Raw genomic sequence first — 13671 nt, 5'->3', positions numbered from 1 at the left:
GGGCCGTTGTTTCACAGCCAAAAAAGAAAACGAAGAGGCCATAGATATCAATACACATCTATGCCTGCGGCCCAATGTTCATATTATCCATCCTAAACAGTATATGAGATTAAAATAAGTGCATCCCAAAGCATAGTATGTTGAAAAGAGTACACTAGAAGTCCGCGGATGGTCTACTTCAGGTGCTTCTCAATAAATTAGAATGTTGTGGAAAAGTTCATTTCAGTAATTCAACTCAAATTGTGAAACTTGTGTATTAAATAAATTACATGCACAAATACTGAAGTAGTTTAAGTCTTTGGTTCTTTTAATTGTGATGATTTTGGCTCACATTTAACAAAAACCCACCAATTCATCAATTCAATCTCAACAAATTAGAATACTTTATAAAACCAATAATTGATTTTTTTTGTGAATTGTTGGCCTTCTGGAGAGTATGTTCATTTACTGTACATGTACTCAATACTTGGTAGGGGTTCCTTTTGCTTTAATTACTGCATCAATTCGGCGAGGCATGGAGGTGATCAGTTTGTGGCACTGCTGTGGTGGTATGGAAGCCTAGGTTTCTTTGACAGTGGCCTTCAGCTCATCTGAATTTTTGGTCTCTTGTTTCTCATTTTCCTCTTGACAATACCCCATAGATTCACTATGGGGTTCAGGTCTGGTGAGTTTGCTGGCCAGTCAAGCACACCAACACCATGGTCATTTAACCAACTTTTGGTGCTTTTGGCAGTGTGGTCAGGTGCTAAATCCTGCTGGAAAATGAAATCAGCATCTTCAAAAAGCTGGTCAGCAGAAGGAAGCATGAAGGGCTCCACAAATCTTGGTAAACGGGTGCAGTGACTTTGGTTTTCAATCAGGTGCTAAATCCTGTTTTTTTTTTACATTGATTACCATTTGTGGTAAACAGTTTTACTACAGATACCATGGTAAAACTATGGTTAGTGTAGCAAAACCATGTTTAATTTGGTTACCGTGGTTTAACTATAGTAACCATCTTTTATTTATTTATTTTTGTAGTAAAAACCGTGGTTAATTTTGTAAGGGGTGTGCACTCAACTTTTGCAGTTATTATCACTGTCCCAGAAAGGGTTAACTTAGTTTACAGCAGAGCTATGATGTACGATCTATCACTTGTGAAAGTCATGACTTGCCAAGTATGGTAACCAATACTTGGATTTGGTGCTTTGCATTTAACCCATCCAAGTGCACACACACAGCACAAAGACAGGAACACACACACACCCTGAGCAGTGGGCAGCTACCCAGGGAGCAACTGGGGGTTCAGTGCCTTGCTCAAGGGCACTTCAGCCATGGGTATTGAGGGTGGAAGAGAGCGCTTTTCATTCACTCCCCCCACCTACAACTCTTGTAGGCACTGAGACTCGAACCTGTGACCTTCGGGTTACAAGTCCGACTCTCTAACCATTAGGTAACAACTATCCATTAGGCCACAGCTGCCCATAGCATGTGTAGCTCCTCAAGCATAATGAATAATTCCAAAGTAGTATGTAAGCATTTCCTATCTATCAGCAACATTTAGCTATTACTAGCCGGATTGACAAATGTGATTGAGATTAATCTTTTGAAAATCCAATAATTGAATCAAAGGAAGCAGCATGATATCCTAAAGCAGTGAGAGTGGAGTGGAGTATTGGCTGCTGAAAATTCAGCTTTGCCATCACATAAATAAATTACAATTTAAAGAATATTCAAAGAAAAAAGCAGTTGTTTTAAACTGAAATAATATTTTACAATATTTTTGTTTTACTGTATTTTCGGTCAAATAAATGCAGTCTTTGAAAACATAAGAATCTTCTTAAAAAAGAAGAAGTCATTTTTCAGATTTGAACACTATATATATTATTATTATTATTATTTTTCATGAGTTTATCAGAAACTGTTCCCATTTATGTGAAATTTGAATTCTGACTAGTTGAATTCTGACCACGTTGCATTACCACATCTGATGAAAAAGGCCTCAAGTGAAACATCGTTATGGTTATGGCCACAACCAAAGAATTTAAAAAGGGCACATTACCACACAAATTAATGGACACCATTGATAGTCACGAGTTTGATTCAAGAAGGCTTTCCAGAAAAGAGCACAAAACAACTCTATGAGAGTGCTAACACTCAAGTTTATGAGATCTCAGCTGACTTACTAAATGAAGCAATTCCTTCACTAAACAATTATGCTGTCGAGTTGTGCATCATTGTGCCAAGATTTGGCTCCTGAACACAAATTTTAAGTATTTGACAGAGTGACTTTTTCTGAAAACTAAGAAATAAATGCTGATTTGGTGAAACGCTTATTATCAATAAGAAAAAGTTATGTTTGTAAGCAAGCAATAAGCACTCACACTCAAAATCAAATTCTGTTCTTTACTTAGGAGGCAGCAGTTGTATAGTGTCATTACATTTACCAAATTTACCTTCAGAATGTCACAAATAAACAATTCCCCGATTCAGCAATTTGTTTTATGAACTTGTATTTTATTTATTATAAAAACTTGACCCTCTTACATTAACGTTCTTTATTCTTTTTCTATTCTAGCTACAATCACTTGACCCTCTATCTATCCACTTTTTATTCCTTATGTTTATTATATATAATATATATATAAACCTTGCAAAGTGTACTGCGTTAGACTAACCAGAACTTGTCACAGCACTTATATATTTTTGCTCTTTTGTTGGTTTGAATGCTTCTATATTCCTCATTTGTAAGTCGCTTTGGATAAAAGCATCTGGTAAACGAATAAATGTAAATGTAGTCTCAGCATAGTGTTAATACATGGGTCTGTATTAACGATCAACTAATTTCAACTGAATAATTAACAGTTTATTGCCTTTTTAGAACTAATTTACAGAATTTAATTTTGTTGGCACAACTGAATCACTGTTTTCTTGTTTGCTTTGAAACAATCTGTATTGTATAAAGCGCTGTATAAATAAAGGTGACTTGACTTGACTGAATGGCTACAGCGGTTTCAGGCAGGTCAACAATCCTGATATCTGCTCTCTCACGGGGCTGCAGAGACCGACCGTTAAGGAAATGTAATCTGGTCTGAATCCAGTATATAATTATGATATCCCGTAAATGTCCTCGCTCTCTGATCTAACTAAACCATTAAAATATAATATAAAAATTCTGAACACCTTAAAAATCACAGAGACCAGAACAATCTCTGTAAATAAACATGATATTTATTTAGTTGGGGGGGGGGGGGGGGGGATCATGTAAACGATCATTTTGATAAATGCTGAATGTGCACAGCAGATCTTAAAACAATAAAATGGAATGTGTTCTACCAAATTTCAGACAACAGAGATGACTGATTTCCTATGTACTTTCATGGGAGATCCTTTAAAGTTTAAAACATGAACAAATTCTTTCGACAATGAAAAATGGAGAACCAATGGAAAAAGTGAAACCAAAAAAACATGTCTGTTTATTGCTTTAGGGATCAACCTGTCATCCTTCCGCATCAGCAACTTCAATCTCACACAGAGACAAACATACAATCCCTGATCAGGAATGCATTAAAAATGTATTTTTAGCTTAAGAGGCCTGAGGAATGGGCATTTTCATTGTAACTAAAAGTGCTTCATTTACTGCATGTTTCTAGGATCAGAACCAATTGATAAAAGATCCATTTTGGTCAGCAGTACTTCTACAGCACAGCCGATGCATATACATTATTTCTGGTTGACGTTAAAAGGCAGAGTATAGTTTTTTTTTTTTTTTAAACAAGCTACCACCATGTGGTGACAAAAATACTTTACCAGCCTTTGGTTTAACACCTGTATTTAATCGTGTCAGCTGTTTCAACTAGCCAACCAGTCTTGTAGAAAGCATTTTTAGAAAGGTTCGTGCAGAAAAAGCTAAACGGATCTTTCCAATTTCCATGTTTCATTTTTGTATGTTCAAGGGGGCGGAACTGCAGAACAAAACCACTGGGAATCTGTGCTATTAAACTGCAGCTTAAATTGCAAAATGGATTTCTTGCCATTTATATGGGGAAATGGCACTGCTTGCTGAAGCCAATTTTCTTTTTTAGGGAAGTGTGAATGTTTGAAACCAAACACAGATACAAAAACCCAGTACATTTTCTTTATGATGTCACAATCAATAGACAATAAAAATATATCATGCTGTAAATCTAAGTATACACACACATAAACACACATACATACATTATAATATATATATGTGTGTGTGTGTGTGTGTGTGTGTGTATATGTATGTATATATTTATTTATATTTATATTTATAGTATGAGAGCTCCCAGTATTAACACTTGTAAAAATCTTAACAGGCACAATAGTGTTACCCTGGATAGGAATGTTATAGAAAAACAAAAATAAATGTTCTCCCTTTTGAACAAACAAACAAACAGAATACATCATCACTATGGAAACAAGAGTATGCCATACATTTGATAATCATCTAAAGAGGCTAATATAGACAGAATATTGCTGAGATCATAATAGTTTTTTTTTAAAAACTAACCCATGTCATAAAAAAGCAAGGAAATAACATAATCCAACATTTATACAGACTCAGTAGTATTGAATGCATAATCCACTGCACTTCTCACTGAGTGCACAGACTGCATATCCAGCACAGTAGTAAAGTAAGGCTTCAATCATTTTTGTTGGTAAAAAAAAAGAAAGAAAAGAAAATAATAAAAATAAAAAGAGAAAAACAAACATATACATATGTCATAATTACACTTTTCTATACCTAGAAAAAAACTCATCATGTGCAAATATTTGAATCTTACAATTTGTGGAGTAAGTCAGTGAGTGTGAAGATGACATGAACGATATCCGACCCCTTCCTCTGAAGGTCGCTTTCCACTCGTGATGCATCAGCGGAGCCATCAGTCCAGTTCAGGATGCCAGATTTCATGTTGATTGTACAATCTTCTTCAGTTTTTCTATCTCCATCTGGAAACAAGCAGACACATAATTTTTCTTAAAACATAAAATATTTTGTGTGCAGTTAACAGGGTTCCCACACTTTGGTTAACTTCAAATTCAAGGACCTTTCAAGGTCTTTCTAGGTCCAATACCCTCAAATTCAAGGACTTAATGTGGGGACACATTTCAAGTGAGAGCAGGTTACATCGTGTTACCTTGTAAGATACATTTTTTTTTTTTTTGCATTTATTTTTGGCCATATGAAGTTTTTTTTATGTTTTTGAAACAAGTATCTTCTGCTCATTAAGGCTGCAGTAATAGTAATATTGAGAAATATTATTTAAATTTATAATAAATGTTTTCAATGTGAATATCTTGTAAACTGTAATTTATTGTTGTAATCAAAGCTGTATTTTCAGTATCATTACTCCAGTCTTCAGTGGCACATGATCCTTCAGAAATCATTCTAATATGCTGATTTGCTGCTCTGTTATGATTATTGGTGCTCAATCATTAATAACAGTTCTTATTATTATCAATATGGAACACATTTTTTCTGCTTTATATTTTTGTGTAAATCATGATACATTTTACAATTCAGCATAAATTTCAGCATTAATAATATTTCAAATTAATCAGCATTTATTTGAAATAAAATCTATAACATTATAAATGTCTTAACTGTCACACATTGTCAATTTTTAAGATATTTTGTTAATATGGGTATGTATTAAAAAAATCTTGAGCAGCAAATCAGCATATTAGAATGATTTCACTGAAGACTGGAGTAATGACGCTGAAAATTCAGCTTTGAATCACAGCAATAAAATCTTCATAATTTAAATCACTTTAAATCACTTCTATATCAGTTCTTACTTACTGAAATCAGCATATTTGTGATATTGAATTGATTTCCAAGGTGTCTTTTTCCTAATCTAATAAAAATGTTTGCATTATCTTTCATATAAAATTCTTACATTTCATTAAGGAATTGACATTTACATTGCAAAATTACATGACATTATTCATTATCAATCATCATTTACGCCGAATGTAATAAAATAATTAAAAAGGAAGTAAACACTGTAACCATTCTGGGCATTCTGGGTATTCTGGGCAGTTTGTGTGCATTGGGAATCATATTTTTCAAATAAAACAAGGGTAACACTCATTTTACATACAGCACACAGAGAAAATGACTTGAGTATGACAGTGGGCAAATGCATAAAGCGCAGCATAATTTGAAATCACGAGTTTAAAGTTTAAAGCATTCAATTCACATGGACCGACCGTCACACAGAGAACACACGATCATGCTGGATAAAAATGCACACTTCACAAGATCTCACAGCTGGATTTGACTAAGTTTGCAAGGAAATTAAATGTTCGTTAGTCATTCAAAGATTTGTTTAAATGATATAAACGCATATCTGCTTAATGCTGATGGCAAACGAGAAAGTATTATAATGTTTGTCTTTCTATTACTAATAATATAAAAGCAATCGTTATAATACTTTTTGACAGAACTGTTAACAATGACAGTAAACAAGAGGGAGAATGTGAGCACTGTGTGCTCAGACGCTGCTGCTCTCAGCGCCGTCAAAATAAAAGTCCCGTCGCGAACATATCGACCAAGCAGAAAAACTTATCGGCCGATGCCGATATTTGAAAAAAGCCAAATATCGGCCGATATATCGGCCTCGGCTTTGCCTTGGATCCAATATAATGATACACATCTGATTTCTTTCACAGCTGTTAAGACATAACCGACTGCGTTTATGGGAATGATTGCCAAGACGGTTATTTTGACATCATTTTATGTGCACGTGTCTGTTCAAACTCAAGGAGATGTTCACACACCATCTAAAACACACCTCTCTGTGTACGCGCTTCGGGGGTGCACACCTGTGCACACAGAAAACAGCATGCGGGTACTGAATCGAGTGAGTTCTCTTTCACCTCTTCTTGTGCTAAAATGGTTTAAAATCACTTGAATTTGAAAACTTGCAAAACATAACTCATACAAATGATAAACACTCACTCTACAATGTTTAAATTTTGCAATTAATCCGCGAATCACATGTGTACAGAACCGTGGGGCCTGGTCAATATGGATCAGGGATCAGCTACCATCCATTTAAACCCTAGTTACAAGTGTTAAATCCATAACATTTTAGATCATCTCAATCAAAAAACACTTGAAGAAAGTCCCCACACTCCAAAAAAGAAGATATCAAATGCGGCAGTGGTGTGCACAGACCTCTGGAGGGGCAGGGGAGAAGTGGCATGACAAGGGCTCTGATTTAAAGATCAATTTACCTGCAGGGCCACTCGTTTGAGCCGTTCATCATCCAGCTCTTTTCGGAGTTCACTGAGCTCTCTCCTGCAAAGTTATGAGAGAGGTTACAGAATTACGAAAATCAACAGAGGTTTTCAACCTTTATGTCATATGCGATTTCTAAATACTTCATCTACTAGTACAGAATACCAGAAAACAAGCAGCATGAAATAAAACTATCACTTACGACTGTTGTGCCTTCAGTAATTCTATAGACAGCACTAGCTCCTTTATCTGAGTCTTCAGTTCCTCCAGTTCAGATCCTTTCTCCTCTTCCTTGTCAGGTTTTGGTTTGGGCTCAGGGGTGATGTGGGTTGCTGAAACTGTTTTAGGCACCGTAGATGGTAAGGGTGATGAGACAGACGTCTGCAAGAAAAACAAAATCCAGTGTATCAATTAGTATAAAACAACATAATACTCGATGCCATATGTTTCGCAAACAGTACAGCAGTAAAGGTATGGATATACCCTTAACTTTTATAAACTTTATTTCCAAACCAGTTCCCTGATTTACAAGGATGACCTCAAACCAATCTCCAAGGTGTTTCCAGCTGAGAGACTGAAGTCATGTTTGTAATTGCTGAAAACTTCTGCTTAGCAGGAACATTTATCATTCCACTTAAATGTAATGAAATGAAACATCTCTCAGGCTAAAAATGTGAGATATTTTATAAACCACAAGAAAAAAGTCAAAACTCAAACTCAGGAGGTGGTCTGAGTTCATTTGTCCAAAGTGTGATTCACTTATAGTGTGCATTCTGAATGCAGAGCACTCTATGATATCTTTTTTATATATATTTTTATAATAATATTTTGATTTGTGTGTTTTTATTTGTGTTGAATTATTTAATGTGTATAAATGTTTTAATAATGATTTTATTCCTATATCAATCATAATATTAATATCACTAACTGTTACTCAATATCGTGTATTAATATTTAGATATGCATTAATATTTAATACTTTATAAATATTTAGAATCATTTATAGAATTACAAAATACAATATTAAATTAATAGAAATTGAAATGAAACATCTCTCATAAAAATATTAATAAACCACAAGAAAAAACAAACACACTCACACACACACACACACACACACACATATATAAATATTTGTACAACATTTTTATGAATAAAAAGTAGACATAAATTTATAATCCATTAAAAGCTATCAATATATGTATTAATATTTAGATATATATATATACTTTATATATAGAATCATATTTATAGAATATATATAATATATTATATATAACACACACACACACACAACACACACACACACACACACACACCCACACACACACACAACACACACACACACACACACCCACATATATATATATATAGGTACATATATGAAAAGTATATATATAGCGACTTTATAATATTAAAAGCTACTAGTTTGGAGATTTTTATTTTTTAGATTTCAGAGTATTACTAGTTAAAACACCAAAGAATTTGGAGACCAATTTTTTTTGCACCCCCTGCTGAACATGAAAGCTGCTGCTTTAATGAGATTTCTTTAAGCTTTCATATCTAAAAAGCAGCAATAACAACTAAAAATATGATCCATCAAACTACAACCACATTATTTTATAAATGAATTGTGGTATCAACCAAATCATGCACAATTGAAAAACTATCAGACACCCAAACATGATTCAGATGATACTGTACAATCAATAGAGCACAATCAATCCCTTTCTTCTCTTTATTTTGGAAAAGAGTGACAATGTGCAAATGTTCCAAATATGAGGACCATCTGTGTGAAAGCAGACAGTGTGTTTTCAGTCGACTTCACATAAGCTTAACATAAAGAACACAAAATACTAAAATAAGTCCTTAGGACTGAAGCTTAATTTAAAAAGGAGAGCCAGACATTCAGTCGAGATCATATCAGAGTTGCTGTTTATCTCACAAACCCTTGAAAACATAATTTCATTGGATGTATTTTCAAGGAGCCACAGGCATCTTGGGGAATTGTTATTCTTTTGGTTAGCTATTTAATTACTTGATTTAGAAATTACAGAATGGCACATAAGCTTCTTGCATTAAACAGTTCAACCAAAACTGTAAGTTTTGCCATTGTTTATTTGCCCATGTCATTCTAAACTTGTAAATTACAGTATCTTTGTGTGAATCGTGTACTATATATTTGAGGTACCTTGAACGAATTCTGTGTGGAAGATGCAGAGTCAACTTCATCCACTTTCTCGATTTTCTCAGCTTTCTCAGCAATTTCATTGCTTGGCTGCAAGACATTACAGAGCATGTTACAAAAACATGGGAAGAGAAAAGCGCGAATAGCACTATACTTGACACGCAAAAAAAAAAACCTATCCAAGTCAGTGGGGACCAGCAGCTGAAGGTGAACCCATGACAGTTTGTAAACTCAAAAAAGTACTAACACATAAATAAACTTCTTTATAGAAGTTATGGATGCTGACTGGTCAATACAGAGAATGTTACCTAATGTTTTTTTTTATATACTATAATTTTTATGAAATTTGATGTCCTTATAATGTTTTCTTCTAGGTCAACACATTTAATTAGTTTTCTTAATAAAAAAAAATATTTAATGAAAATTGGTGCAATACGTTTTATCTCCAAGTGGAAGGACGTATCTTAATGAATGTGCTAAATTAAATGTTTTTAATTTTTATGTTATTATCTATGACTTTTTTTATTTGCTTTTTTTTAGTATTAAACACAGAGATTAGAGCCCAAGGCAACTAAGCAAAAGTGGTCTTATACTCACGGAGTGGCCTCTGTGACCAGGAGGTCTTTTGCCAGGCATCTTTGGTCGCTGTGCGGTAGGGTGGGTTAACTTCTCCGAGGTAGAGGAGACATCATCAAAACTGATGAGATTAACTACGTGAATAAGACACAAAAGATTCAGTTCACACATAAGAACAACCTTTAGTCCATCTCAGCTGAATTAAGTTATATATGAGCTAAAAAATTATTTTGCAGTTACATGAGACAATTTTAAAGTCAGAAGTGGTAATTAAGTAAATTTGTCTAGATGGTGTCTAAAAGAATCCAGAGAGCTGCTGCAGTGACATGCTCTTGACCTTTCGAGAAGATGCGATTATATCAGCTTTTGTGCTACTTTTGTCAACCTTTCAGCCTGAAGCAACATCTTGGTGTTTTTGTGTCCGCAAACAGAGGATCAATTCAAATGTTATGCTTTCTTTTTGCAGAAATCTTCTTTTCCATTGTTTCCTTTTCATCTATTTACGACTTTAAAACAGATTGTAGACATTTTCCAAGTAAAATACGGTGCCTACAAGGGAAACATCTTCCAGTATACTTGTAAGAGATACTGCATTTAAACATGTCTTTATCACAGTATTAACAAGTAATGCATAAGAACTAATTTAATACAAACAGCTAGACCTAACTGGAACTTGTTATCAGAATAAGCTTGAGCTGACAGATTAGTTGCACTTATCTATCCGGCAATTTTATAGATTTTAATTACATTGCAGTGATTATAATAGTGTATCAAATGTCTAAAATATTCACAAGAAGATAAGATTTATAATTCATAGTAGCTGACATCTTTTAACAGTTTAAAAGACATTTATCAGATTGATAGTTAAGGGATTAGGGGCTGATTTAGAATCAAGCAATTTTAATTAAAGATTCAAAACAGGGTAAATCTTCGAAAATGACTTCTAAAGAGATCCTTTAAAAATCCGCCAAACAACAACAATGGAAAGATGACGCCCAAGGCAACTGAACAAAAATAATTGACCAGTCTTTCACAGGTAATTTTAACATTTTTAACCTGCTCTACAGATCTGGACCGCCACCCTCTGTGCAGGAAGAGTAATCATGCTCCCAGCAAGGGATCCATGGTGCTAATCCACAAACACAGCTCTTTACACCTAAACCGAGTTGAGAAAAACTGAGCTAACAAGAACCAAAGCCATTCCAAACACTAACATAATGGCCTCTGCTGGTGTTTCTCAACTGGTGGGTCGCAGCTGAGTTTCAGTTAAAATAGTCCAAAAAAAAAAAATTTAAATTAAAAAAATTAAAAATAAAATTAAAAGTAATTAAAAAATTTTAAAAAAGCACTCCCGTTCATATATGTTTTGTTGTTATATGTGTAAGCAGAGTGATCTGGGCCTATTTTTCATGCAAACAGTTCTAAACTACTTTGTTATGGTTTTGTTGCCACATGATGGTCAATACAAACCAAAATCAGCAAAAACAACTTACCAGTTTCTGAATTCTTCTCACCGCTGTCCACAGTTTTTGGCTTGATGGGTACTGGTTCGCTCTCTGGCTTTGTTCGTATAAGGGGAACTTCTCCATTTTGCCTGTGGGATTTATGAGGAAAAGTTATAATGATTGCCTGCAATGTCTACTGGCACACTATACATTTAAAAAAAAAAATGTATTTGATTTAAGATGTAAGTTATCACATATATATCTTTTTCAGAAAAAAAAAATCATAATGCATTGCAACAAGCTCAGAGTAACATTACCATGCTTTATCTAATATGGCAAAAAGACAAAATATACTAATATACTGGAAAATACTGATTTTTAAATATTTTTTATGCATACATTATTAAAATACCAGTATAAATATAAATAATAATAATACAATGATTGTTTTTGGTTTAATAATATAATATTAAAAGACTTGCTTTTTAATTAAACATTTCATATTAATAATTTGCAATGCTTGATTTAAAAAAATTTTTACAAATTAATAATATGAAATACTGACACAAAAACCAAATATTTTAAGTTGTGCTTCTAAAATCTAAAACTGTATTAAGATAAAGCTTGTGACACCAACACTTGTTTGACGGCTGGTGATGGAATGAGAGGCAAGTCAGGTCGTTTTGTGTGGATGGAAGGACGTAGCAGTCCCTTGCTTGGAGGCACAGGTTTTTTCGGGGGCACGATGGGGCCAGCAGGTTTGGCTGGTTTCTCAGGCAAGGGCTTGACAACTTTAGAGAGAGAAAGGACAAATATATATGTTTATATATGTTTGCGATAATAAATGTCTACCCAGACATAGCAAGACACAAGATTTATGCACAACATTGTATCTAGATAACATTGTAATTATCTAGATGTTAGATATTTTAATAAGGCAATACATCAATATTATTAGTTCCTTCAATTGATTATAGGAATTCATATAACTATCAATTATTTCAAACATGCCAGTTGTATCTCTATTGCTTCTTAGCCCACAATTTCAGAAATCAGTTGAAAGTCGTGAGAATGGAAGGCAATGCAGTAATGCATAATGCACTTAAATGTTCTGAACTGATCCAAATGACATCGGAAACTTTCACAAGTGTTCACAGTGACGTGTCTCAAAGTAGGTCAGGAGAGATTTTAGCAGGATGTTTGCACCACACTGATCTGCTTCCATCTTCTCAATTCAATGTTTTTGTCATATAAATCACTCTTTCTGACATTCACATCGCAAGTCCTGTGTTCAGTTTGTGACACTTGCTCTAAATAAAAGAGACTTCTATCTGAAAAACATGAAGGCCTGCTTTCAGATACCACAGAGATGATCAGATATATGTTCCAGAAGAGGTACATTCATATAAGAAAATAATTGTCCGGAAGTCTTTGATGCAAACACAATAGCAGATACTATTCAGTGAATGACATTTTTCTTACAAACTACAATATTATATGAAGTACTTCATTAACCGTATTGAGAGTCCACACACCAGATGACCTTACTGACCCCCACGTGCCTTGAGCTATATTAACTAAATTAAGCTACATTAACTTTGTAAATAAGGCATGCAAATGAGTATCGATACACACTTCCTGCTTCAATTTGTCATAAGCTCTCGATTTTACAATATTAATTTTCAGTATTTGGGTAAAATTTCCATTGTAATGTCCATTTTGATTATATATGAAAGAAACAGAATACAATGAAAATATTAATTTTGAAAACAACAGGGCCCAGACTATGCAGATCAACTGCTATTTAACACTATCTGTACCAGCTGAAGTAAACATCAAATGGCACTGTGTGTGTACGACTTTTATTATAAAACTGCTGTTCAAAGGTTTAGGGTTGGTAAGATTTTTAATGTCTCTCATGCTCACCAAGATATGGTAATCAAAAATACAGTTAAATCTGTAACATTGTGATATATTATAACAATTTATAGTTTTCTATTCTAATATTTTTAAAATGCAATATTTATTCCTGTGATGGTAAAGCTGAATTTTCAGCTGACATTACTCCAGTCTTTAGCGTCACATCATCTTTTAGAAATCATTATATTACACTGATTTGGTGCTTAAACATTTTTAAAATTATCAGTGTTCAAAACAGTTGTGCTATTAATATTTTTGTGCAAGCTATGATACATTTTTAAGGATGTTTT

General features: G+C 33.8%; 1 protein-coding gene across 1 annotated transcript in view; it reads right to left on the bottom strand.

Annotated features, from left to right (window-relative positions):
• Positions 1–3188: 3188 nt before the first annotated feature.
• The window catches only part of LOC109096483 (CD2-associated protein), a 39309-nt gene continuing 28826 nt past the window's right edge, over positions 3189–13671 (bottom strand). Inside the window, exons 13-19 of the mRNA XM_042778015.1 lie at positions 12099–12252; positions 11510–11610; positions 10038–10150; positions 9444–9530; positions 7455–7633; positions 7249–7312; positions 3189–4956 (exon numbers count right to left, since the gene is read on the bottom strand). Of these exons, the coding sequence (XP_042633949.1) occupies positions 4915–4956; positions 7249–7312; positions 7455–7633; positions 9444–9530; positions 10038–10150; positions 11510–11610; positions 12099–12252 (740 nt within the window). The 3' untranslated portion in view covers positions 3189–4914. The remainder of the gene's footprint in view (positions 4957–7248; positions 7313–7454; positions 7634–9443; positions 9531–10037; positions 10151–11509; positions 11611–12098; positions 12253–13671) is intronic.

Source organism: Cyprinus carpio, chromosome A20, assembly GCF_018340385.1.
Source record: "Cyprinus carpio isolate SPL01 chromosome A20, ASM1834038v1, whole genome shotgun sequence".
Lineage (NCBI taxonomy): Eukaryota > Metazoa > Chordata > Actinopteri > Cypriniformes > Cyprinidae > Cyprinus > Cyprinus carpio.
The sequence above is the reverse complement of the archived record's forward strand: the minus strand, read 5'-3'. Positions and strand labels throughout refer to the sequence as shown.